Source organism: Mustela nivalis (genome assembly GCF_964662115.1).
Source record: "Mustela nivalis genome assembly, chromosome: 14".
In the NCBI taxonomy this organism is placed as follows: domain Eukaryota; kingdom Metazoa; phylum Chordata; class Mammalia; order Carnivora; family Mustelidae; genus Mustela; species Mustela nivalis.
The window spans coordinates 13,904,907-13,931,643 of NC_139033.1; the positions used below are offsets into that span (position 1 = coordinate 13,904,907).

A 26,737-nucleotide genomic window follows, 5' to 3' on the forward strand; every position below is an offset into this window, starting at 1 on the left:
GGTTGGCTTTATTCTCCGCCTCCCCATGAGCCAGGCTCCCCTCATGGTCACCAGGTGGGTATGGCCTCATGGCCCCTCAGGTTAAGGTCCAAAGGGAAGAGTGAGAGTCGTTACCTGTCCCTATCATGAATGTCCCAAGAGTCATTTTAGTCACATGCCTACCCCAGGCTGATCTCACAGCTGGGGATGCTGTGTGTGGACTGGCTGAGGTCTGGGTCACGTGCTCCTCTCCTGGGATTGGGGTGGACCCCACATATGGGATGAGGAGGGAAGTTGGAGTCTCCAAGCTAGTCAGGGACTGTCATTAGAAGGACGGGGCACAGGTGCTGGGGAGTCCAGCCAACAAACATGCACTATATCTGGCAAGAGGGGCGTGTCCTGTGGTCCCCCCCACCCCCCGAGCGTTGCACGGATTTCTTTGCTGCTCCTTCCCACTCTTGCTCTCTGCATTCCTTACTTTCTCGCCCATTTCCCTGGAAAGTCATCCTGGTGACGCTGTCAGTCTCCCCATCTCCACAGTGATGTGCACCTTCTCTTTAGGTATCGGAGAAGCTCAAGCTGGCGGAGAAGACAGCCTTGGATATCGACAGGCTGCGGGACGGCTACAGGCCGGCCGCCAGGAGGGGGGCCATCCTGTTCTTCGTGCTGTCCGAGATGGCCCTGGTCAATGCCATGTACCAGTACTCCCTCATCGCCTTCCTGGAGGTCTTCGGCTTGTCGCTTAAGAAGTCCCTGCCTGATTCCATTCTCATGAGGCGACTGCGGAACATTATGGACACACTGACCTTCAACATCTATAACTACGGTTGCACGGGTGAGCACCCCTCTGGTCTGCGTGTGTGCCCCTCAGGCGCCTGTGTATCCACATCTCTTCTGCTGAGGACGAGGGCCCATGCTGGCGGCCTGTTTACCTTCATTCCCTCTTCAGAGGCCCTCTCTCCCAACACGGTCACATTTGGAGGCCCTGGGGGTCAGAGTTTCAACATATGGATTTGGAGGAACAGAGTTCAGCCCATTGCAGTTGGGCAGGAGGAAGGTTGAGGACTGTTGTCCCTACAGGGCTCCGTTACGTAGCCAACGCCTGCGGCCAAGAAGGTAGACTTCAAATCACAGATGTTGACTTAGACAGTTTTTCTTCTGTGTGTGCGTGCACGTGTGTGTGTTTTAAAGAACTTTCGCATTCAGCATCCCGCTATCCCTGACGAATCTGTTGGTGGAATGTGCCTGCTGGGCCGCTCAGGTGGGCAAACAGTGAGCTGCAGGCCGGGTCTGGCCCCCTGCCTGTTCGTGTAAATAATGTGCTGCTGGAACTGCAGCCGTTTGAACGTCTGCTACGACTGCCTCCCTGCTGCAGGGGCGCGTAGTCCTTATTAGGGAGACCTGCCTGTAACGTTGGAAGTACTGCCTCTCTAGACTTTTTCGTTTATTTTATTTATTTATTTATTAAAAAAGGATTTTATTTATTGGGGCGCCTGGATGGCTCAGTGGGTTAAGCCTCTGCGTTTGGCTCAGGTCATGATCCCAGGGTCCTGGGATCGAGCCCCCACATCGGGCTCCCTGCTCAGCGGGGAGCCTGCTTCCCTTCCTTTCTCTCTGCCTGCCTCTCTGCCTACTTGTGAGCTCTGTCTGTCAAACAGATAAAATCTAGATTTTGTTTATTTATTTATTGGATTTTATTTATTAGATTTTATTTATTAATTTAATTTATTCATTATATTATATTTATTTATTTATTTGACAGACAGAGATCACAGGTAGGCAGAGAGAAAGGAAGGGAAGCAGGCTCCCCGCTGAGCAGAGAGCCCGATGTGGGGCTCGATCCAGGACCCTGGGATCATGACCTGAGCCAAAGGCAGAGACTTAATGACTGAGCCACACAGGCGTCCCCTCTCTAGCCTTTTACAGGGAGTGTGTCAACGCCTCTCTTAGATGACACGGGACAAAGACCTCACACTCAAGAGTCAGGCAAACGGCCTGTGTTCCATCTAGAAGGTGGCTCTGGACCCAGTTGCCTTTGGGTGGCTCTGCTTTCCCTGGTGGGCGTGGTGGGCAGGGCCCCTGCAGACCCACACGAGTGAGCAGAATGGCAGGCCGGCTCGTGGGCTCCCTGTGCAGACAGAGCCCGCGCTATGTATGCTCAGACACTGCGGACATCCAGCACTGGGGGCAGAGGGCTGGGGGGTGGGCTGGGCGCCCCCCATGTCGGGCCTTGCAGCTTATTTCTACGCTGAAGATTGTTGTGTGTAGGAAACTCCACTTCGAAAGTGGATTTACTTCATTGGTGCCCGTCTTGATGTTTCCCTCCAGGGTTGTTTGAGAGACACAAGTTACTTTTTTCTTTCAATATGACGATCAAGATAGAACAAGCAGAAGGCCGAGTCCCCCAGGAAGAATTAGATTTCTTCTTAAAAGGTGAAGGACGTGTCTCCTTTCATTCTTCCCCGCTCCCTTGACCACCCCTACCCCTGCTGCACACGTATGTAAATTTGTCAGAACCACAGTATTACCAAACTTCTCCTCCGAACTCGGCTTCTAGCAGCGCAGCTTTAGCAGGGGGAGCCACAGAGGGGGAGGGAAGGCAGGCTCCCCGCTGAGCAGGGAGCTGGACATGGGGCTCCATCCCAGGAAGGCTAAAGGCAGAGCTTCACTGACTGCGCCCCCCAGGCACCTCCCCATAGCACCGGGTTACTAAATACTTCAGTTGACGCTTTTGCAGCCTCAGAAATGGTTGTGGTCTGGCCCAGAGCAGCGGGTCTCTGCCCACAGGCTGCCCCGAGACGGGAGGCCATGCTGAGCTGCCCGGGAGGGGTCCCGGCTAGTGACAAGGCAAGCCTGCACGTCCTCCGTCCGTCTCCTCTGGAGACGCAGGTCTGGGAGAGTCGCAGTCTGGAGCGGCTCGCTCCTGCCGGGCGTACTGCTGCGGGCTGTTTACTTCCCTTCTTCTGTTGAGATTAGGAAACATTTCCCTGGAGAAGAGCCGACGGAAAAAGCCCTGCGCTTGGTTGTCTGACCAGGGATGGGAGGATATCATGCTTTTATCGGAAATGTTCTCAGACAACTTCGGGAATCTTCCCGATGATGTGGAGAAACACGTGGCGGTCTGGCAGGAGGTGAGACCGTGGTCTGTGTCTCCTCCTTCCTTTCCCTCCATGTCGGTGGGCTTGAGACTCCAACCGTAGCCTTACTCATGAGTGAGAAGATGAGCCTGAGCGACCCCGTCAGGGTGGAGTCCGCGCCCTCCAACACCCTTGATGGAATTCTCTTTTATCTGGTTCGCTAGTGTTGCGGGAGAACCATCCACCCATCTGTCCACCCATCTGAGAAATGGGCACCTGTCACAGACCATGTCCCTTGGTGGGCATGGGGACTCAACAGTGAAAAAGACTCAGTTGCTCTCTTTCTGAAGTTCGTAGTTTTGGGGCAGGGGGTGGAAAATGACAGATTAGACTAAAAGTGGCCTTGCGGCTTGTACTTGTGTAGGTTTCATTCCTTTACAGTGACTTTTGGGACCTTCATGTAACAATGGGGGCCTGTACTGTGTCTGGGTTGATGCCACCACGAATGTCCTGTGCTTCTCCCAGTGGTGCGACCTCGACTCCCTCGAGCAGTTCCCGTTCCCGTTGGGTTACAACAACGTCACCCCTTTCCAGAAGTTGCTTATTCTGCGCTGTTTCCGCGTGGATCGGGTGTACCGGGCGGTGACCGACTACGTGACTGAAACAATGGGGGAGAAGTAAGTGTGTGGCCGAGTCTGCTCGGCTCTGCTGCGGTCGCGTCTCCCCCTGCATCTTGGACTTGAGATAGAATGGCTGCCTGGCTTCCGAGAGAGCTGCCGCCGCCCTGTCGTCAGGCAGTGCTAGTCACTCGAGTTCCGAGCTATTTGGGAGAGCCATAGTGGGAGCCGCTTGTGTCAAGTATTCTAGAAGCCACACTCAGGAAGAAACAGGTGAAGTTAATTTTAATAGCATTTTATTTAACTCAGCACATTAAAATATCATTTCAACATGTAATCAATATAAACATTATAGAGATACTTTATTTTTGGTATTAACTCATCAAAGTCCCGTGTGAACTTGACTTTACTGCCCAGAGGGACAGTAAGTTGCCCAGAGTAACCCAGTGCTCAGTGGCCACTGTGCCCAGTGGCTTCCATATTGGACAGCGCGACTCTGGAACGGAAGCCCGGCAGAGAACTTGGGCTGGCAAACCCCACTCAGAGGGCAATCAGTGAGTGGGGCTGGCGGGGGTGGCGGCACACGGGAGAGGTCAAGTTTGGCCCACAGGACAGCTGCCCCTTAGCTCCTGCTGACTCACACCAGCTGGCAGGGGCCCCTGAGTGGCTGGGTCCCCCGACTCTTGGAAAGAAGCTACAAACTTGGATTTCTGTGTGAAATCGCCCAGGCCTGATGTATTGGTAACTGATTTTCAAAAATTTTGAGAAGTGGGCCATTCAGGACGTACCTGTGGATTTGTCGGCATGGAGACTCTGGGGGTGATGTGGGGACATCTGCCTGGAAGGGCCCATTGGGAGGCGCCCCCACGGATGTCCTGGAGAGTGCTGGGGGACACAGTGGGTCCCATGTCCCCTAGGAGTCCACCCTCCTGTGTGTGACGAGTATGTAGACACTCTAACCTGTGCAGAGCTATGCCAGAGGAACAGCCGGTAGGTTCTGGATATGGTGACCGAGTTCGCTGTGGCTGTCCTCCAAGTCCCCACTTTGTTTCCTTCACTAGGTACGTGCAGCCCCCCATGATCAGCTTCGAGGCCATCTTTGAGCAGAGCACTCCCAACTCGCCCATTGTGTTCATCCTCAGTCCTGGCTCTGACCCTGCCAGCGACCTTATGAAATTAGCCGAGCGCAGTGGTTTTGGAGGAAACCGCCTCAAATTCCTCGCCATGGGTCAAGGCCAAGAAAAGGTAATTCGTTGTTGGAAGGAACAAACTCTGAATTTAAGAGCGGTCCCTGGCCTCTGTTAACAGTGGGTTAGTGTGTGGTTTCAAGGGTACTGCTCCTTGCACGGGCTGGGTGCATTGCTGGTCCTCTGGGCAGCAACACTCAGGGCCCGGATGATGTGTGACAGCTGCATGGTCCTTGAGCAAGCTCACGGTCACTGTTGACCCCGCCTGGCCGCTGTGGCCTGTTGTTCCTAAGGTCTGTTCACACATAGTTGTCATCTCCTCCAGTCTTGGTGACATCCGTTTCAGATCAGGGCAGTCATTGCCCCTGGGGCATGGCTGCGGCCGAAGTCAGGGTGTCTATGCGACTGTCCCAGAGAACCTGGACTGGCCCAGCAGCACAGCAGTGGCCCTGAAGGGACTCTGAGCAATCAGTTCTTTGAAGGCAGCCTCTGGAGCTCCTGGGCCCCTGGCTTCTTTGTGGCTCCTGCTGGGGTGGGCTATTTATTTTGGGAGGGGCGTGGAGTGCATCTCTGGAGAGCATGGGGCCAGTGTGGCTTTGGGACACCAGCCGCTCCCCTGTCTTGCGGTGCAGGTGGCTCTGCAGCTGCTGGAGACGGCGGTGGCCCGTGGACAGTGGCTGATGCTGCAGAACTGCCATCTCCTGGTCAAGTGGCTAAAAGATCTGGAGAAGTCCCTGGAGAGGATCACCAAGCCCCACCCAGACTTCCGCCTGTGGCTCACCACAGACCCCACCAAGGGCTTCCCCATTGGGATTCTGCAGAAGTCCTTGAAGGTCTGGCTTCAGACAGACACCCCCTCCCCAACCTGTGCCCCCAGCTCCATGCCCTGGACCACTGCCATTCCGCTGTGTGTGCGTGCATGTGTGTTTGCAAATAAACCTGGGTCACAGCAGGACCCCTCACGCCCACCCTTCCCGCGTCTGTCTCTCCCTCTCTCCCCTGAGCAAGGCGCTGTCCTGGATTGGGTGATGAGTTTTGGGGGGGACATTTACGACAGGCCTGTCTCAACCACTTCCGCATGTATCCAAAATCCTGTCTGGGTTCGTTTTCCCAAACTTCACATTTATCAAACATTTTTTTCTCTCTAGTGATAGGCTTATCCATCCCGCTTAACTGACTCTCCAGAGAAGCCGTGTTTGGAAAGATTGTTTCGTCACCTGTTATCAGGGGCCAGTTGAGGGAAAACTTAACTACTTCCATTTTGCATCTGAAGAGTCTATGGCCCAGAGAAGCTAAAGAACCTTCTTTGGTTCAGTTAATGAACAGGAGCCAGAACAATCTCTCGTTCCTTAACTTCTTGGCTGGGCCCCTCCCAAGAGCTGTTTGCTATGTGGGGGAGGGGAAGGGTGGCCGCACAGAGGTGAAGGGAAAGCCGAGAGATCTACAGTTTACCTCTTGCCTCTTCCAAGCCCAGGCTCATGGGTCTGTGGTTTTGGCCACGATGTGTCTTCTGACAGGTTGTTACGGAGCCGCCCAACGGGCTGAAACTCAACATGAGAGCAACGTACTTCAAGATCTCTCCTGACATGCTGGAGCAGTGTCCACACCCAGCCTTCAAGTCGCTGGTCTATGTGCTGGCGTTCTTCCACGCCGTGGTGCAGGAGAGGAGAAAGTTCGGGAAGATCGGGTGGAACGTGTACTATGACTTCAATGAGTCTGACTTCCAGGTGAAGACGTGGTGGCTACTGTTCCCCCTCAGCCGGCTCGTCTCCCCCCACCCTTTCTCCAAGGTCACGACAGCCAGCTGCTCCCACCCACACTTCAGGGGAGGGTCAGCGCGTGAGTGACTTTGTGGGGTGGAGTATAACCATGCCTGTCCCTCCTCTTTTAAGGTCTGCATGGAGATTCTGAACACGTACCTAACAAAAGCCTTCCAGCAACATGACCCTAGGATCCCGTGGGGCAGCCTCAAGTACCTCATTGGAGAGGTGGGAATGTCTTTTGTGGGCTGTGACCTGGTGCCCTGTGCAGCACCTCTGAGCCCTTGGTGACTCCCCACTTGCTTCTGCCACCTGTCATTTGAAGGCCCTGGGTCTCTGAGGAATTCTGTTGGCTTGTCACAACGGGTGTCTTTCTCCTGCTGGGCTCCATTTCTGCGCAGGCTCTGGATACATCACTGTGGGGGCCACGTTCTGCAGGGGACAGCACAGCCCTGGGCCTGTCATTGTAATCTTCTCCTGTCTGGTGGGCATGGAGGGCCACTCTGGAGACCATTACTTTATACAGCGCCCCCCCCACACCCCCCCGCTATGGCCTGCAGGTGGCACACAGAGGGATGTCACCAATTGCAAAGACCAAAGTGGCAGCTGGCTTCTTTGGTGGTTTTGTGGTCTGTTCACTATGTTCTGGGGTTTGGCAAATGGCATATGGGCTCGCCACACTTCGTGAGGGCACCTCTTGTTCACTGTGGTTGCAAGGCTTGCTGTCAACATGGTTTGAGCTGCACAGTGGCCAGGCCAGCAGGAGGATCCCTCAGGGCACATCAGGTCTCAGGGGTCCCCTGCTGGTTCCTGTACTCCAGGCCAGCTCTCGGTCCCTGTACATTAGGTCATGTATGGAGGACGTGCCATCGACAGCTTCGATCGACGCATCCTGACCATCTACATGGATGAGTACCTGGGAGACTTCATTTTTGACACTTTCCAGCCGTTCCACTTCTTCCGGAATGAGGAAGTAGACTACAAAATCCCCGTTGGTGATGTAAAGGAAAAATTCGTTGGTGAGATTTCCTGGGCATTAAAATGTATGTTAAAAGTGTTTTCTGGGGCGCCTGGGTGGCTCAGTGGGTTAAGACCTCTGCCTTCGGCTCCGGTCATGATCCCGAGGTCCTGGGATCGAGCCCTCATCAGGCTCTCTGCTCCGTGGGGAGCCTGTTTCCTTCTCTCTCTGCCTGCCTCTCTGCCTACTTGTGATCTCTGTCAAATAAATAAATAAAATCTTTTTTTTTAAAAAGTGTTTTCTAAGGGAGACCCACCACACATTTCAGCTGTTCTATGGGTGGCTTGATGGCTCTTCTGACCCCTCGGCTGGTGGGCATGCTCCATTACGATTTTTAGGGGGCCCAGTGCGTTCTTTCTAGCCTCAGCACTGATGGGAGTTAGTTCAAATTTCCTGTCCTAGGATGAAGACAAATATCAGATTCTGCCTAGAAAAATGCAGAGTGGTCCCCGGGAAGCCCAGTGAGCCGTTCTGATAAATGATAAACATAGAACTGGATTAGGGTGTGGTGGTAGAGAATTTTAATTTAAAAACACATGCAAGAAATTAGACTTGCATATCTGGGGATTTCTGAGGTGGTGGGCCCTCGGAAATCGAGGATGGTGTGATGGTGTATTCTCTCTTCTGATTATAGAAGCCATTGAGGCCCTCCCACTGACCAACACACCTGAAGTGTTTGGTCTTCATTCCAATGCTGAGATTGGATATTACACTCAGGCGGCTCGGGACATGTGGGCCCACTTGCTGGAGCTACAGCCTCAGACAGGTGAAGTCTACTGCGGAGGGCAGAATTGGTCTGGTTAGGGTGGAAGGTGTTGGCACACGGTGCAGTTGGTTCTTGTGAGTTGTATATTGTTGCTGCCTTTCCAAGAACCAGAAGGCTCAGGATGCCCCAGTCCTAACACTCAGGTGCGTTGCTTTCCCTAAAAAGTGTCTTGGTTTTAGGGGAATCCAGCAGCGGCATTAGCCGAGATGATTACATTGGCCAAGTTGCCAAGGACATAGAAAACAAGATGCCCAAAATCTTTGACTTGGACCAGATCAGGAAGCAGCTCGGGGTGGGCATCTCCCCGACGTCGGTGGTCCTTCTGCAAGAGCTGGAACGCTTCAACAAGCTCGCCGTACGGATGTCCAGGTCTCTGGCTGAACTTCAGAGGGTGAGCTTGTCCCTAACAGGCACACCCCTACCTCGATGCATCACCCAGGTTTCTGACGGTCTCCCCTGACTGCCCTTGATTCTGCAAACAGGCCTTGGCCGGAGAAGTTGGGATGAGCAACGAGTTAGATGACGTAGCCAGGTCTCTTTTCCTTGGACAAATCCCTAATATCTGGAGAAAGCTTGCCCCGGACACGCTGAAGTCCCTCGGGAACTGGATGCTGTACTTCCTGCGGCGGTTCAGCCAGTACACATCATGGGTAAGCAAGTGGCAACTGTTGCTTAGTTGGTTCGGCCTAGACTGCCCCCCAACCACCTCCAGCCCCCAGCCCCTCTCTAACTCCTCAACAGAAGTGGTACCTTCTGTTCGCAGCTGATTGGGTGTTCAAGAAATGGTCTCTGACTCTACAGGCATACCTGTATTTTTTTTTCCTTTTTGTTTTGTTTCCAAGACCGTGAAGCCTAGTAGGCACAATCTGATTTATTCATCTCGAAGTCCATCTTGGCCGTCGTTCTTCCAAGTACCTTTAGATCGAACTTACTCTTTTCAGGGAACTCTGTTTTACAGGTGTTCCACGTCCTTTCCCTGATGGACACTTAGGTGGGTCCATTTGAGTTTCTTCTCTTTTTAGCCAGGATGGGCAGTGCTCTGGCACCGGCGTCTGTGGTCACATGCACGAGTGTTATTTCACAGGCCAGTCCCTCCAGCGGCAGAGCTGGTCCCAGCCTGTGCATTTCACATTCTGCCAGCTCTGGTCAGAGGGTCTTCTAGAGAAGTGGAGACCCACAGTGAACAAACACTAGCATTCCTTCCCCTCTCAGCAACACTGTGTGCTCTTAATATTTTGGATCTTTTCTCCGTGATAGGTAAATAGTAATACGTTTGGGTGTGCATTTCTTTATGGTGAGGCCAAGCGTACCTCATTTCTTTTTCTGTGAATTGTCTTTGTGTCTTGATTTCATTTTTATCGAATTCTCCATTTTAAAATTGTCTCTTAGAGCTCTTTGTCTATCAAGGAGATTAGCCCTGTATGTGCCACTGTTGTGTTTCCCCCGGCTTGCCAAAAGTCTTTTGATTTAGCTTATGGCATTTTTTTCTGTAAGAAAGTCTTACTTTTTTATTAGTCAAATGTATCAGTCTGTTCTTGTATGGCCTCTGGGTTTTGCACTCCCAACTCCAAGATCTTGACAACATTCAGTGGAGATTTGATCTGGTACTTCTGTGGCTTTGTTCTTTTAGATCTAAATCTTTGCTCCTTCTGGAATCGGGCAGTTCAGCTTGTTTTCCCCGGCAGACTCCTGGTTGTTCCCACGCCCATCTTTTGGCTGCCAAGGTGAACCACGTTTTTATCGTGAACCAAGCGTCTGGTCTGCGCTGGCCCTGGCACTTGATGGTGGCCCCGGGCTCCTGCCAGCTTCCCTCCCTTCCCTCCAGGTCACCGAGAGTGAGCCCAGCGTGATGTGGCTCTCGGGGCTGCACATCCCAGAGTCCTACCTCACGGCCCTGGTGCAGGCCACCTGCCGGAGGAACAACTGGCCACTGGACCGCTCCACCCTGTTCACGCAAGTGACCAAGTTCCAGGATGCAGATGAAGTGAATGAGCGGGCAGGACAAGGTACGGCCACGGCCGGCGTGCTGGGGAGGCTCCTCCCTGAGCCGTCCCCGAGTCAGAGCAATGAGCGCGGTGTGGGCCGAGACGGGGCCAGCCCGTGTCTGAAAGTGAGGCTGCTGCGGATGGCGGCGCTGTGTGGGCACTCTCTGTGTCTTGACCTCTCTGAGGGCGACCGCATGCGCTGCTCTTCCAGTTTCAGCACTGAGACCTGGGGTGATATCAGGAGGGGCCTGAACCCTGTTCACCCTGCTCGTTTGTGGGGAGTGGGCTTCTTGGTCAGAGTTAGGTCTTTCAAAGAACTGGATCACCTGAAGACTTCCCTGGAAACCCTGAGGGCACTGGGGCATGGGTACCAGAAGGCAGGTCAGACGAGGTCGAACCCATTAAAATATAAGGTCAGGTCCCTTCACACTGGTGAGTGATGTCGCAGACTCTGGCAGGGAGCTGCCATTTCCCAGGGCTGGGCCCCGGAGTCGGAGGACATTTAACCATGAGCAACAAAAGCCCTCTTGAGCAAGCCTAGAGATAGGCTTCACAGTGGAGACACGGGTACTCACCATCCCGTAGCACATGGCCAGCGGGGTCTCAGAGGAACTGGCAGGTGTCAGGGCCACCACACTCTCTGGGTGACTGTCCTCTTCCCTGCCGCTGTGTGTGTCTGCTGTGTCCTATCCCCAGACACCATTTTCTCTGCTGGGCTTTGGCTCCCTGCTCCCACTCCCTCTGGCTCAGAGGGGAGGACTTGGCCTTGCTGTGGTACCGACTGGTGCTCTTGTCTTTATAACCCGGGGGTCCAGTGGTCTAGGGCTGTGAGCCTTGAAGCAGATTGCTGGGGGAGGCGACCACCCCTTGTCCTCTTCACTGAGGCCATGGGGGAGGCTCAGTGGGGTCTACAGAGTGTCCTGTTTGGGCTGTTGCTCTGCAAAGGGAAGGAAGGACGGTCCCCTCTTTTGGAAGAAGGCCTGGGCTGTGTCTGGGGAAGGAGAGTCGGTTGGTTGTCTCTGTGCATGAGCCACGGACATCCGGGAGAGCTGCCGGTGCCTCCCCCGTGAATCCCGGTCTCTTCCTGGTATTTCCAGGATGCTTCGTCTCAGGACTGTATCTAGAAGGCGCTGACTGGGATGTAGAAAGAGGGTGTCTTATCAAGAGCAAACCCAAGGTGCTGGTGGTCGATCTACCGATTCTGAAGATTATCCCCATCGAAGCCCATCGCCTCAAACTGCAGGTTGGGAGGGGGTCACGCTTGGGGTGGCTCAGATGGTCTTGCCTTTTAACCTTTCATGGGTGGGGGAGAAGCCCTGAGCCAGGGCAAGAGCGTGGAGTCACTTCACAGGAAGACCCACGCGTGCACAGGCGTGTAAGCAGACTTGCCGGGCGGCGTGGCTTCACACTCTGAGCTGTGGTCCAGCCTAACTTAGGGAGAAATGCTTCCCTTCCCATCATGTCTTGTGGGCATTGCCTGACCAAGTCCCTACACCCAGGGCGGCGGCAGCAGCAGGGTCCTCCTGGCTCATGCAGCCCGGATCCACTTTTCCTGAGCGTGTCCCCAAGCAGCAGCCCTGTCTGTGCTTGGGGGCAGCCAGCCGGGATCAGGGAGGGGGGGGGGGTGTACACTGCACCATTAGCTCGCACAAGGAGTGTCCCATAGCCCGGGGTTGAGCTCCTCTGCCCTCCTGTGGTGCCCCTCACTTGCCTCTCCTTTGCAGAACACCTTCCGGACGCCAGTTTACACCACCTCCATGAGAAGGAACGCCATGGGAGTCGGCCTGGTGTTTGAAGCTGATCTCTTCACCTCCAAGCACATTTCTCACTGGGTGCTGCAGGGGGTGTGCCTCACCCTGAATTCCGACTGACCCTCTGGGCCAAGAAACCTGCACACCCAGCTCCGTCCATGGCTGGCGGTGGAAATGTAGGCATTCGGCAGCGGTGGTCACGTCTGCGGTCAGCTCTCAGCTCTCAGGGCCTGGAGCGGCTGGGGGTGGAGAGACACGGGATTTTCTTTTCATTTGAAATCAGCTGATTTACTTTTTCTGTAGAACTTAAGATGTTTAAGTTTAACTTGAAGAGTTAAACTGTTTCTAAGGATTCTGCGTATTTGAGAAGTAAATACTAGATAACATTTTAAGGTATGTCGTTTTCTTTCCCTTCTTAGAGGAGACGTGTGATTGGGCTGCTGGGCAGGGTCTGGCAGAGTCTCCTTCCTGGGCCACCCCACCAGAGATGGCCACAGTTGCCTGCTGTCACCCCTGCTCACTTCCAGAGCTCTCCAGCCTACCAGGTGGAGGTAGGGGTGAGTTCCCTGAGCTGGCATGTTCTCCCTGTATGAGCTCCTACCCGTACCCGGCCGGACCTGTGTGGGATCGGGGGCAGACTTAGAGCATCTGGGCCTGGCTCCTGGGCATCCCTTCTTTTCACACACCCTGGGGGGCCAGGCCTGCTGGAGGGCAGGAGTGGCTTTACACTCCCAAAGGGACCAGCCGGCTGGAGCACCAGCAGGGCTGAGGGGAGGGACCAGTCACAGGCACAGGGAGTTTCTGCCAGAACCTGGAAGCACAGAGCCTTCTCAGGGGCGGGAGCTGTGGGAGAGAACATGGGGTGAGAATGCTATAGTTACTGCGGGGCTGGGGGGTGGCCAGCTGTTTCTCCCCCTCCCACAGCCTCCCCTCAGCTCCTCCCTCAGGTGGTTTAATAAAAGACACAAAACAGAAAGAGGCAGGTTTAGAAAATAAAGTTTGTTGGGATCTTGAACATTTTGGATAAGACTAACAAAAAATATGAACACACGTTCAGATTGTGGTGGTATGAGAAGTAACATCAGCTTGTTCCGTTCCCGAGATACACATCTACAGCTGCTGGGCTATCTGTGCCGCCCTGGGAAAGGCTCGTCGGGAGGTTACAGGGTCTCCAGGAGGGAGCAGGGGCTGCCCTGGAAACTGGAGCGAGGGGTCAAGGTCGGTCGGCGTGTGTTGCTCCGGCTGTATAATGAGGCGTGTGACTATCAATTTCGTTAACATCGAGTAGTGATAGAGCCTGCGGCCTGTGCTCTGTCCACGAGCGCGCGGAGGTACACAAAGTGGGATTAGAAGCAAGCGATTCGGCACACAGGTGTTTGGCCACAGCGATTAGTAAATACGTATTCTGCAGCAGGGACACGATCGTATTTTGGTGTCAGTAAGAGGGCAAGAGGAGCAGGAGAAGAATCATCTGTTGACAGGTCTGAAAAAAATTTGGCATGCATGGGAATTAAGAAAAAAAAAAAAAGGTATGGATGAGTTTTTCCTTGTAGTGATCACAGTGCATCGACAGCCGAGGGTGAAGGGTCGCCTGGGGCAGGCTTCACACAGTTCTGTCCGTCCCTGAGTGCTTCCTCACGACCTTCCCTCCGTTCACCTGGTCGACCGCCAACGTCTCCACCTCGGGCTGGGCCTGCGGCGCTGCGGTGTGGTGGATGCGGTGGGCCACCCCCACGTGAGCCTTGTGTGGCTTCTCGCGGGCCGGGCTGTGCTGCTCGCTCGGGCCACGGTCGGAGGCGATGGGGGGGATGACCAGAGGCCTCTCCTTGATGAGGTGGACCTCGGTGGACTCCCTGGCCAGCAGGAACGGGGTGGGGTCAGGCATGGCATCCACCGGCTCCCGCAGGAGGAGTTTCCGGCTCTCGGCCCCAAATCTGTAGACCTCCTCAAATTCCGGGTGCAGGGGGGCTGAGAGGCTCTTTTTCATCCTGCGGCGGGGCGTCTCAGGCAGCTTGTCCTTGGGGGGGGCCGGCTTGTAGCTGGCCAGCACAGGGCTCCCGGAGGGGCTGCCGTCCGAGGCCCCCCCGGCGCTCAGGAGCTTCCGCTTGGCGGCGTGCAGCTGGGCGGTCAGGTAGGCGATGGTGCCGGCGCGCTGCTCGAGCTCGCTGGACAGCATGTTCAGCTTGTGGCTCTTCACCTTCAGCTCCTCCAGGTACTTCTTCTCGCGCTCCTTGACGGTGTTCTCCAGCACGGCGATCATGGCGTTCTTCTGCTCCAGCTGCTTGAGCAGCTCGTTGTTCTCCTCCTCCTGCAGCTTCAGCTGGGCCTCCAGCTCCTCGCATTTCCTCTTCAGCTCGCTGCTTCTGGAAGCCCCATCTCCTGGAAGAGCAAGCCGAGAGGCGGGATTTAGCACCCCCGGCGCGGAGGCAGGAGTCCTTCTGGCTAGGCCGGCCTCCCCTCCCCTGGGCCTCTTGCTCCCACCACCCCGCCCTCTCCCAGCGGGTGCAGGCTGAGTGCCCGCAGCGCCCCGTTCCCTGGCTCCCCGCAGAGAGCGACGCCTCCACGCTTCTCAAGCGCTGAGGTCACAGCGGGCAACCCCAGGCTAGCTGCCGTCAGGGAATACTTAGTGGGAGTTGCTCCCCGTTTGTTCCTGCCTGCTTGGGTGGCACTAAGCGCCCGCTCCACCGCAAGCACTGTTCGGAAAGATCGCTATAGACTCCGTCCGTAGCTGAGCACACAGCTCTGAAGCTGCGGAGGGGAGGCTGCCGCCTTCCCTGCCACACGGTCCCCCTGCTCATCCGGTCAGCCTGTGCCTCCCCGTGTGTGCCCACCGTCAGCCGCTCAGGGACTCCCCTGGGCTTCGGGGGCCCATGCCAGGCCAGGAGCCGGTGTCTGCGGGCACGTCTCACGTGGGCACGCAGGCCAAGCGGGGCTCTGAAGCCAGGGCTATGGACCGATGCTTGTTGGCTCCCAACTTGCCAGGAGCTCCTCTAGCCGTCTGCCCTGCCTCCCTGAAACTCCACAGAGACGCTCTTGTGACCGTTGTTCCCGGGGATCAACACCTCCTATTTTACTGATTTCCACCTTTCTATAGGAATCTCTGCCCTACCTCCTCCTCCACATGTGCATCCTTTCTAGAAGATTCCTTCTTTCCCCATAAAAGATGCACATGCACAGAGCTGAGGCAACTGTTCTTAATCACACAGAGCCGGACTTCCCCAGCTACCAGAGCGCTCAGTCACTACATCACTTTACTTCCTTTTCTTACTTCACTTTTACTGTTTTAAAGTAATCTCTACACCCAGTAGAGGGCATGAACTTACAACTGTGAGAGCAAGAGTCACACGCTCTATGAACTGAGCCAGCCAGGTGCCATCACCGGTGCACTTTCTAAACAGATTCTCAGGTGCCCTCCCTGAGCCTTGGAATCAGAACCTCCAAGGGTGGGGGTCCAGGAGCCTGTATCTCCCCCGCCCCCCCGTGCCCCCAGATGTGTAGGCTCTGCCTCCACTAACGTAAAGCAGTGATTTCCAGTCCTGGGGAGGTGAGATGCCACTGGAGTGTGGCCTATTTAGGAAAAGACATCTTGACTCCAGTGTGGATTCTGCATTTTTCAAATCCCAAGTCAGTTCCAGGGAGCAACTAATTGTCATTGGCCACAGGGGCCCCTGTTCTATCTCCTCTGCCCCAGCTGCCATCAGGCTAATACCTTTGGGAGTCCCTGAGGATTCGGGTTGAGGGGAAGCATTTCTGGGACTGCAGTCTAGAGAAAGGTATTCATAGTCCTTTGGGGACGATCTGGTCATTTGGTCCCTCACTCAACAAGTGTGTTGGGAGCACCTACTCTGTGCCAGGCCCTGGGTGAAGCTCCAGGAACTGAAGAGGTGGGATCCTGTTCCTTTTCCTTCTCCTCTTTCCGGTTTAAATTACATTAATTTATTGATTAGAGAAGGAAGATGTTCGCTGGAGAAAAATCAAAGTCAAGAAAAGACGTTCCAAATATATGTGTCCACCAAAAGAAAATAAACCCCTCCTCCCTCCCACTCCACTGACAGGCCGTCATAACATCTCAGGCTCTAAACTTCCTATCTTTTCTTAGAAAGCTCTGGTCACACGTGCAACACTTCCCAGCAGATGTACTTTCTTCTAAATGTGCAGCTGGAGAACAAATGGCACCAACATGTGCCAGAACCAGAAATAATGCCGCCGTTCACTTTTGGGGAGGAAGTTCTTACCTGTCTGGTCCGAACTTTTGAGTGTCAGCTCATATGTTAAATCTAGAAAGGAAACCGTATATGTTAATTTTGTAAAGCATTCCTCAGCACTGAAAATGCAGACCCAATTCCCACAATTAGCCTGCAAATCCCGCCCAGACAGAGCAAGATTTGGCAGCATTAGTGGCAGGCGTGTGAATGGCAGAGCCATTAGTGGCCACTGTCCTTCCTAGAGCTCAGAGAGACCCTCCTTCCCTAAGCCACTCCCTGGCATGCAGTTAGCAACCAGCTTGCTCTGTGTATTACACTTCGGCGATCGGTTCCAAAGTACATTGTAAATCCTAACCGTTGCATTTTGATCTTCTAAACCCTCAGTATGCCAAGAAATGACTTTGCAGCTTTACGCTTGATGCGTGTCGGTTGGGCAGAGGATAAGGGAAGACATTGAGAGAGACTCCAGAGATGGGAGGCTTAACGAGGTCAGAGACAAGTGAAACCCCTTTTTGCCCCACTCCTGAGTGAGCCTGGCACAGCTTTTAAGCTGGCCGCTGTCTCAGACAGTCCTGACAACACGTCCTGCTTTGCTCTGCAGCCCTGGGCGGGCCTAGGGCCCTGCTCCGGGGGGTGGCGCGGGGCCCGGTACCTGTGCAGTGTTGCTGCAGTCGCCTGATCTCGGCATGCAGCCCCTTAAGGGTGCTGGCATGCTCCCGCTGAAGGAAGAGGAGGTTCTTCTGGGCGCTGTGCAACTGGTTCTCCAGGTTTGTGGCTGCCATGCTGACATCCAGATGACCTGCGGGAAACACAGACCCTGGTGGCTGTCTCTGACAATGAGGGTTGTGGGTAGAAGGCTGTAGGACGGCGCCGCCTTTTGCCTGCCCTCCTTGGCTTTGAGGAGGTTGCAGGCAGCATGAGGTCTGGCTTTGGAGGCCGAAAGGATACATCAGACCTGGGTGCCCGGATTCTAAATCCTAGCCTTTCCAATGCCACACAACATCCAAAAGACTGTGAGCAAAACTGCTAGATTGCCAAAGATTTCTCTGACAAAGTACACACGGACAGCTTCCTCTCAGGAAAACTGGGTACCTGGGCAACGGGGCGAATGTTTCCTCAAAATGGTATTGGGAGCCGGCCAAAGCGAGGAGGAGGAGGGAGAGGCAGGGAGAGTTCTAGAAGGAAGTCCCTGGATTTCACAGAGCTGAGAGGAGTCCAATATCTTTCTTTGGGAAATGGCCATATGGCGACTATGGGAATCTGGAGTCTGTCCCCAAACCCTGCCTCCCTGCCCATGGTGGCTTCAGTCATCAGTCATCAGCTGCTCTCCCAGGGCCTCAGATTCTCTGCCTTTACTGTAATTCGAGAAATGTGAAGCCAATTGGTCTTTCTGGAAAAGCTACCAAAGAAATTCAAGACGCCTTGCACAGCACTGAAAAATGGCAAAGGACGAAATGTGCATTATTTGCTTATAAATTATTCGTGCAAATACAGAACCTCAGAGTGCAGTTTTCCTCATTTGCTATGCCAAAGAGCCCTCCCAGAGGAATACCATTTCTCAAAGGGCTTCCAGTATGTGGTTGGCTCTGGAGATGACCACACGCCCAGGTACTGTCACCACACTGGGTGACACCAGTCACTGTGATTTGTAAGGTCAGTGACACAGTTGCAACCCCAGCTCTAGAGCTAAGAAAAGTTCATAACTGGACACGCATCTTCACTTACACGGAAAAGCTTCCTGCCATCTCCGCAGGGCACAGGCCTCAGTCCAAAGTAAAGTTAAGGAGGAAACAGTGTGACAGGCAAGCCTGAGAGGGAGGGTAAAAGGAACAGGTAGAGAGCTACAAAAGGACATGCCCGGCAGCCGAGGGGCACAGCCCAGCGACCGCTGGCAGTGTTAGCCACTTCCCCTCATCCAGGGCGGGGTGGGGGTGCAATTTGGCAAAGTGTGTCTAGAGCCTGGGAGTGTATCATCCCTCTGACTTCACGATTCCACTTCCTGGAACTGACCGAAGGAAAAGATTTACTTTTGTGTGAAAAGAGGTAGCTGTGACCATGGTTGTTACAGTGCCGTTGAGTCAGAGACAGAATCCAACGAGAGGGAACTGGCTGGGCAAATGACAGTGATGGCTTCTAGGGAGCAGAGAGGAGATTTCCCAGGCCTCTCTCTAATTCAACTTCAAGCTGCAGCTGAGGCCAGGGTCGAGTTCCCATCAGACAGAGCTTTTCCATGAGGAGCAGTGAGCAGCCTTCCAGTTTCCACCCCGAAGGCTTGTGTTTGCTACAAGCGCAGGTGCTCCTGTCCAGGCCCTGGGCTAAGCACGGACTTCCACCCGGGACCAGGGCTCTGGAGAGCCGATGCTGCCCGGCCAGTGCATGGTCCAAGAGCGGGACGCTGACCTTCATGCAGGAGCCAGCCATGCCCAGGGGCGCAGGTGGGCTGGCAGGCGTGCTCCTGTGGGAAGGAGCCCCCTCTGGCTTCCTGCTTGATGATAACTTTATAGACAGTCCTTGGTAAAGAATATGGGGAAGATTAACATTTCAAAACAGTTTTGTCCAGCACCAGTCATACAAGATGAGATGTGCCCATAATCTACCATAAGGGGCCAGGAGGGGAGTAAAAACAGGACCTCAGCAGCCACCCTGTTCTAATCACAGCGTGCTACTACGTTTTACTTGTAATGAATTTAAATCGGATTTAAAGAAGCATTCACATTCTACTTGCCTCAGTGGATCAGCAGCTTTGAATTATACTTAATCTGTAATATATTAGTTCACCAGAAATAAGCACAGAAATAAGAACGTGCCCTTGAAGCTTCCCATTGTCATGCGCAGACAGTCTGGAGAGAAACACAAGGTGAACAGAAAGACTAGGAGTCTATAAGGTGCAGAGCTGGCAAGGGAGCCATGGCGACGCCACCTAAGGCCCCGACAGCAGGAGGACAGGCGTTGTCAACCCCGCAGCACCTCACTTGACTGGTGCCCTCCCCTTCTCCGCACTCTGTACTAACGTAACAGGCCCAAGTGAGGAGATGCTATCTGGGCGGGGATCCCTCTAGCTGTTGGATACACAGCAACAGTGCAGGCTCACTTATACCCGAGGAAGCGAGTCAAGTCTCCTAATGGTATCCAAGCTACTCAATTCTCTTCCATCTGCTCAAAAGACTGACAATATCACTGACTTCCTGATGACAAGGTTGCTGTAGCTTAAAAGAAAGTGATGCTTTCAATTTCTTATTCTTAGCTCTTGTGACATGCAATCACGGTCATGACCTCATCCTTCCAGTAAATTGGCAAGAACAAAGCTACAGAAGCCTCCCGTTTAGACCACAGAGACACAGCTGGGAGATGTGGCTAATTTGGAGGAAGAAATGAAGGTGGTCCTGAGAGGCTTAATTCAGAATTTCTAAGACACTCTGGGAGTCGGAGACACGAAGGAGAATTTGTGACTCACCCATGAAAGGGTCAGTGTGATGGATGAAGGTAAAAATGCAGGGCGTCTACACCCATGAATAATACATCCTGCTTGAGTAAAGGCATTCATCCCCTCTGGACGGTGTGTCAACCAGTAATGGAGGGCGGCGCTCCCAGAGCACGGCTTGCACAACACCGCACTTTCTGTGTCAAAAGGGCATATACTACAAATTGTGGGTTCTTTGTATTGCGGCTTTTTGTCTCGAGGCAATCCAATTTTGTTTCTAAGCATCGCTGGGAGGTGTCAGCAATTTCATAGTTATTGGCTTGGCCAAAGGCAGCGCGGCCTGGACACTGTCCTCCTCTCCTCTCAGAGATGCTGTCCTCAGCTGCGAAAGATGGGCTTCCAAGTGACTGGCATTCCAGGGCCCGGCCATGGTGGCAATCAGAGGGCAGGACCCCCACCCACGGCATACATGGCTCGGCCAGGGTTCTTGGGCCAAGGCAGCAGACACGGTATCCTGAAGGGAGACCGCTGAGCAGGCTACTGTGACCATGATTTGGAGGTTAAGCCACACACGGATGTTTTTCCTGTGGCAAATTCATTAGGTAGTTAATTTCTGTTAATTGGCGATTCACTCCTCATGTTGGAAAAATTGTTTGACAAAGGCTTGCTGTTCCAAATTCTAGAGAGGGGTTTTGGAGACCTGGCCAAGACCACCTCCCAGCATGGGGAGGGATGTTAACACAGTCTCCTGGTGATAACATGCTTTTAATGACGGTCCTTGGAGAGATGTTGGCCCCGACCTCCCCGAGGCTGCTCTGCGGCAGTACGAGGACAAATGGCCTGTCAGTAGCTCGTGTCCGATGCTCATCCAAACTCACAAGTAATGTTCTTTCTTCTCTTTCAGAGCATTAATGTATAAATGATGACACGATAATTTTATTTATGGGCCATCTCCACTTGTACACGCACCAAGTGCTCTCCTATCACTTACGTCATTTGTTCTTGCAATACTCCCCCGAGGAGAAACAGGAATATCCCACCGACGAGGGAACTCATCAATCAGGGAATGCTGCATCTGAGCCTCGCGGCTTCTCTGGGTCCTCAGGCTCTGTGGGTGAGAATCCTGAAGGCTGGGGGAGGTCTCAACTCCATGCAGGAATCCAGATGCTTTTCCAAACGTCTGCATCACAGCTCAAATGCTCTGACCCGGCGTGGGGAATAAGCAGGGCACCTCGCGGTGGCCGCTCGGCACGGGAGCACGGTGCCCTCCAGCCGCACCAGGCCCGGACAAACGTGACGGCCTACACAGCACTGCTCACAGGGGCAGGATCCATGGGCTCTCTGCGCTCCAGCTTAGACAGACAATGACCGAAGGGCACCGCTCACCAGCCAGTGTGGCAAAAAGTCTCACCAGTTGTCTAGGAAGCTGGCTGAGGGCAGGGCACTCTGGGCCTAGCAGGACGCTTTATGAAGCCACTAAGCTAGCTTGAGGAGAAGTATTAGGGCACACATAGCATCACATGTGTCCTGGTCTTTGGGGTCTAGGAGGGTGCCCAGCCTGAAAGCCAGGGCCATACTCCTTGTCGTCATCTGGGGCTGACTCAGCAATGAGTCTGTGTGGGGTCAAAAGGCCACACCTCTGCCCCGCTGCCCGGAGCAGCTCTGGTGCTTCGATGGGGAAGGACAAAAGCCAGACTTGCTTTTGCCCCCTTTTAAACACATACCTTTTCCCTCAACATCCCTCCTGAACACACACGCAGATCCTGCCTACATGTCCATCTGCAAACACAGCTCTGCCCATGTCGCATCCCTGTGGTGCATCCCGGAGGCCCCGCCTGCTCCGCTTGCCCTCCCCAGCCCCCCTCCACATTCGTGCCCCCCCGCCCGGCCCCACCAGGGCCTCCATCGAAACTGCTGTCCTCCCCCACCTCATCTGCCACACCCCTCCCTCAACACAGGGCCTTTGCATGCCTTGTTCCCTCCATGTGGAATTCTCCCGGCAAACTACCTCCTACCCTCTTGCCTAATGAACTTCCATTCTTCCTTCAGATCTGAACTCATGCGTTACCAGCCGGCTTCAGATAATTTTACAATGCTTCCTATGTTGCCAAGTAGAGGTCTTCACAAGAATTACACGCATTAATAAAATCACTACAGCAGCACTGATTTGAACACGACCTCATTGCCAACTCCTTGACATGCCAGAAGCAATATTTTAAAGTGTGCTTTACCACATTTCTTAGACTAAAGCAATGGAATATTTTTGATGGGAAAGGGTCCCACCATTTAAAAATGGGAAACTTCTTTGTTCCTGGGCAATCAAAAGCACACTTATCTTTTCTCTAACACAAAGCCTGTGGAACCAGGGTAATAATTTTAGAATCTGAAAAAATAGCACACTAGCACTCACATGGTAGCTGTGAATTAGTTATAAGAAGCTATTTTAGATTCTAGTCATGAATAAGTTATAACCCATTCACGTTAGGTTCCCTCAAGCCACGACTGATCAGAAGAGCTGCAGTCCATCCTGCTGCCCTCTCTGCGCCTTTGGCAAGGCCTGTGACCTGATGGGAACCACCTGGCCCTGAGCAAGCCTTGGTGTCCCAGTGTTCTGTGACAAGGACCTCTGTGGCCTTCTCCTGGGGACTCTGTGTGCCACTCTCCTACAGGTCCTAGAGTGTAGGCATTGCCATGGAGAAAACGGAGGTTGGCCAGGGACAAAGGCAGCAAGTGTAGACATTCAGTGTGAGCGGAGTTCTAGCAGAGAAGTGATTTTTTTAAGGCAGATTTCCTGGACTCAAACAGTTGCGGGTGAGAAAACCTTCAAAATCAGTTAGCTATTCCAACCCCCCTTTATTTCAAGATTAAGAAACCGAGGCCCAAATACAACTTGCTCAACACGGGGAGATAAACAAGATCAGAACAGACAAGCTCTTGAGGAGGCTCACCGGGATTAAGTCTGAACCCCATCTTGTCACTTAAACAACTAACTCACAGAGTTGTTCCAAGAGCCAACTGCAGCCACATACAGTGTCCGGGTGCAGTCAGTGCAGTTAGCTGTAACTCAGTGTGAGCTATAAATGTTATAAATGTTAGCTATGTTGTTTTCATGTAAATGTTGGCCCACAGTTATGCAAACATACCCCCAAGTTGCTTAGTGAGTCCTACCTTCCAGTATTTCCAAAACATCATCTAAGTATGGAAATGAGCAAGTGAAGAAATTCTAGTTACCTCTAAAGAGAGAAACATAAAAGGAAACAGAAGCATTTTCTGCTGGCCTTTATCTTCCATTTGCACTGGAGAGAAGCATGTGGGCAGAGAATAAAGAGGCAGAGCAAGGCGCCCTCAGGGACTGTAAAGCCTGCTTCTCACTTAGAAACAATCTGAAATCTCTACAAGAAGCTAAAAAAGGTCCAAGACTAATTAGGCCATCAACTCTCAATCCAAAATACCTGCTTTTAGGAAAGAAAACTTAACTGTCTCTGAAAATGAATACTGACATTATTCTGAATTCACAACAGTCCTAGGTAAAAAACCTAGGTTTTAAGCTGTTTTAAGTTGTAGGACCTATTTCCACTTGCACATGTATTTCAGAAATTCAACTTTGAAGAATCCCCAAGAATTAGGACATCATTGCCAGGGTATGTAAGCATTCAATGACCACTCCAGAAATATTCTGGTAAAGAGAATGAATACCTTGACAAAGTGGAAGCAAAAAGGGGCACCTTGGTGTCTCAGTCATTTGGGCGTCCAACTCTTGATTTCCGCTCAGGTCATGACCTTGGGGTCATGAGATGGAGCCCTACACTGGGCTCTTTGCTTGGTGAGGAGTCTGTTTGGGATTCTCTCTCCCTCTCCCCTTCCTCCACTCATAGTTTCTCTCTAATGAAAAAAAAAGAAAACGAAAACAAAAACAAACCGGAAGCAAAAAAATGTTGAAAACAAAAGATGCAATTGTTCTTGAAAATGATGGAAAATCTTTACTAATCATTCTTAGCGAATCAGATTTTTTAAAGTTTTATTTAGGGTTGCCTGGGTCGCCCAATCAGTTGAATGGCCCGCCTTTGGCTCAGGTCATAATCCTAGGATCCTGGGCTTGAGCCTTGCATCAGGTTCCTGCTCAGGGGGGTCGCCTGCTTCCCCACCTCCCTCTGCCTGCCACTTCCCTTAGTTGTATATGTGCTCTCTCTCAAATAAATAAAATCTTAAAAAAAAATAAATTTTAAAAATTTATTTGAGAGAAAGCGTAAGCATGAGGGGCAGAGCAGATGGAGATGATGGAGTGTCTCTGGCTAGGTAGGTGGCACATCTTTTTAAAATAGGTATGTCCCCAAAAGCTAAAAGAGGAAAACTCCAATAGAAAGCAAAAAAAAAGAAAGAAAGAAAAGAAAAAGCATCTTCTGTTTTTTTTTTTTTTTTTTTTTTTGCAAGATACCATCTCACAAAGTAATCTGAATGTCTGCTGATAAGAGGTTAGCATAGCATGCAAACTCTGAGATCATCACAAATGGTCATGTAGATGTAGGTATGTATTTACCAACAAGGAAATAGTCTATGACAGGGTAAGTCAAGAAAGTATATAAAAGCTGTATATTTAATGTCATATTTTTGCCTATATAAATGGAGACAACATCTAGAAGGATACACAACAAAGTGTTAAAAGCATTTATCTCTAGATGGTGGATTGTGGATGGTTTTACTTCTTAAAAATTCTATTTTGATACTCCCTAAAGGTGCTTAAATGATGAATATGTATTATAGTCAGAAAAAAATTAAAAAGTGATCTCTCTCAAAAAAAGATAATCATCAACTATCCACTAGCAAAGCAGTATCATGTTTTTAATTATCTTGTTCCAGGATAGTCTTGGATCACTTGAATTGTTTGCCAGAACCAAGAATAATTAACGGGAAGGCCATTTTTACAAAAGCAACAATTCGGGTCTCCCCGAGACATGCAATGATCACCACCATGTGCACTTGAGTACATCCCTGCTCCCATGCATTATGCATTCTTGTAATTCTCTGACATTATCCATCATAAAGTACAAGGCCCATCAAAGATTCTTTAGACACTGACAGCCATTTCCTCCTGAAAGCATGTGCAGCCTAACATTAAAGTGGTAATAGATGTGATTAGAGAGATTGGCAATTAGACACAGGAATGTGATACGTGGCTGTCTGGGAAGTCTGCAGTCACCAGGGGCCTCCACGATGGATTTATTAACCAAGTTTCTCTGCAGTCTGATTATCTCAGACTTGAAGAGTTTCTATTTGGCTTCTATTTAAAAACCAAGTCAGGTGTCTACACACTGGTAGGTTCTCAGCCCCTCCACATGAAAACATCTCAGTCTGTGTTTCAGATTGTCTAAGAGTGTCTCTAAGTGGGCAGTGCAGGCCAAGGTGGGCAGATGCATGAGCTCCACGGCCTAAAATCACATGGTACCTTCTGGGAGTGCCCTGGGCCTCCAAGAACACTGGGCTACTTAATAGCCAGAATGCCCACACCATGTGGCAGACACATCAGCACCAGCACCCCCCATCTCCTGGCTAGGGGTGGGGGGGGTGGGGGTCGATGTCCAGACATAATACCAGTAGAGACTCAGCTCAGCACTTTTTGCTTCAAAGAGAAAAGTCTTAAAGACTTAAAGACTTAAAGTCACCTCCAGGGAAAGAGATGGCCAAGTGGTGGCTCCACTTGGCCCTTCCCACTCTCCCTGTGGTCCTCCTCCTGTCCTTCCCCACAGCATCCAGGATGACGGCCCTCTGGGGACCACCCCGGTAATCTTATTTCAGAGGCTAGAGATGAAAACATTCACAATTCAATAGCAACGCTACTTGCAAACTTCTAGTAAGCTTGTCATTTACCAAGATGGTCCTGAGCCAATAATTTAGGGACATATAAGTCTCCCACTTACCACAAATACAGTTCTATCTAGTGATATTTTTCTTTAAATGGAAGGGAAAATAAGCAGGTCATATCTGATGAGTGTTTCCATTTCTACACTGACTGTGATTACTGCAGATTTTAATTGTCTACTAGTGGGTAACCTAAAAGATGTAGTGACCCAAATGCAGAACTGCCTTTTCACCATAATGAAATAGAAGATTCTCCTTAAATCTTAGCACTTGATGATCACAATCTAAATTGTATGTTCTAGGCTGAGAAGATGTGTTCACTTGCTTTAAAAATATCTCTCGATATGCTCTGCCAAACAGATGAACCACTTCAACTGATTTAACTGATAGGGCTTCCTTTATCCATCTTGTGGACCTGCCTAATTACAGTGTAGATTTCAAGGAAAGAAACGTATTACTAACTAAAGCTCTATGCATTTCAATTTAGCTTTTTTTTTTTTAAACTTTTCCTTTATTGCTTACAAAAGGCAGAACAGTCAATAGTTTCATTAGTGCTAATGGGACATATTTAGCTAAACCCTTACGGGGTGTCTGGGAAGATGATCACTTACAGAGAAAAGAGACCTTATCCTTGTGATTTAGGTGGGTGAGCTCTGCCCAGTCCCTCTGCGTCATCTCAGACAGCTTCGTCATTTAGCTCGGCAATTGAGCCAAAACAATTCACCTCCTCTGACTTGCCCTTCTGCAAAATCAGTCTGCACTAATTATTTCAGAAGAGTTTAAACAGGGAAAACAATAGAGATCTTCAAAATTATTAAAATGGTCTAACAATAGTCAATTCAATAACCAAGGTCACAGTGGCCAGGCACTTAATTTCAGTAATTACATATCCTCTGATGATCACTAGTAAAATATTTGTTTTTATTGGACACTTATTTATATGAATAACATAGCTTGAATACCAGTAATTTGAAAAGAAGATAAACTTAGTCTTTTAAGGAGGCATTTACCTAGATCTTCATCTCCTATCACTTTTTTTGAATGGCTTCAGCATGTCCACCTACGGCCATGTGACCCTTTGACTCTCCATCCTGTGATCTGACAGTCCTGACCTG

The 26,737-nt window shown here is 51.7% G+C and overlaps 2 protein-coding genes across 9 annotated transcripts in view; one reads left to right on the forward strand and one right to left on the reverse strand.

The window, feature by feature from the left end:
* DNAH10 (dynein axonemal heavy chain 10) overlaps window positions 1-12,526 on the forward strand; it is a 134,850-nt gene extending 122,324 nt beyond the window's left edge. The window contains exons 65-79 of one of the 4 annotated variants that reach the window (XR_014302639.1): window positions 541-814; window positions 2,308-2,412; window positions 2,956-3,110; window positions 3,582-3,733; window positions 4,735-4,918; window positions 5,493-5,693; window positions 6,378-6,587; window positions 6,753-6,848; window positions 7,468-7,639; window positions 8,273-8,404; window positions 8,584-8,773; window positions 8,887-9,054; window positions 10,230-10,410; window positions 11,487-11,632; window positions 12,114-12,526. Coding sequence is in view for 3 of the 4 variants with exons in the window: in XM_082698588.1 (XP_082554714.1) it covers window positions 541-814; window positions 2,308-2,412; window positions 2,956-3,110; window positions 3,582-3,733; window positions 4,735-4,918; window positions 5,493-5,693; window positions 6,378-6,587; window positions 6,753-6,848; window positions 7,468-7,639; window positions 8,273-8,404; window positions 8,584-8,795; window positions 8,887-9,054; window positions 10,230-10,829 (2,661 nt within the window). In the remaining variant the exon portion in view is untranslated. Of the gene's footprint in view, window positions 1-540; window positions 815-2,307; window positions 2,413-2,955; window positions 3,111-3,581; window positions 3,734-4,734; window positions 4,919-5,492; window positions 5,694-6,377; window positions 6,588-6,752; window positions 6,849-7,467; window positions 7,640-8,272; window positions 8,405-8,583; window positions 8,796-8,886; window positions 9,055-10,229 lie in introns of all 4 variants that reach the window. The other 3 variants (XM_082698590.1, XM_082698589.1, XM_082698588.1) reach the window with 3 other exon arrangements.
* A 594-nt stretch (window positions 12,527-13,120) lies between these two features.
* CCDC92 (coiled-coil domain containing 92) overlaps window positions 13,121-26,737 on the reverse strand; it is a 30,532-nt gene continuing 16,915 nt past the window's right edge. For 2 of the 5 annotated variants that reach the window (XM_082698592.1, XM_082698591.1), the window contains exons 2-5: window positions 23,463-23,648; window positions 16,998-17,144; window positions 16,376-16,417; window positions 13,121-14,519 (exon numbers count right to left, since the gene is read on the reverse strand). In XM_082698592.1, coding sequence (XP_082554718.1) covers window positions 13,744-14,519; window positions 16,376-16,417; window positions 16,998-17,144; window positions 23,463-23,508 — 1,011 coding nt within the window. In that variant the 5' untranslated portion in view covers window positions 23,509-23,648 and the 3' untranslated portion in view covers window positions 13,121-13,743. Of the gene's footprint in view, window positions 14,520-16,375; window positions 16,418-16,997; window positions 17,145-23,462; window positions 23,649-26,632; window positions 26,651-26,737 lie in introns of those variants that run through there. The other 3 variants (XM_082698594.1, XM_082698593.1, XM_082698595.1) reach the window with 2 other exon arrangements.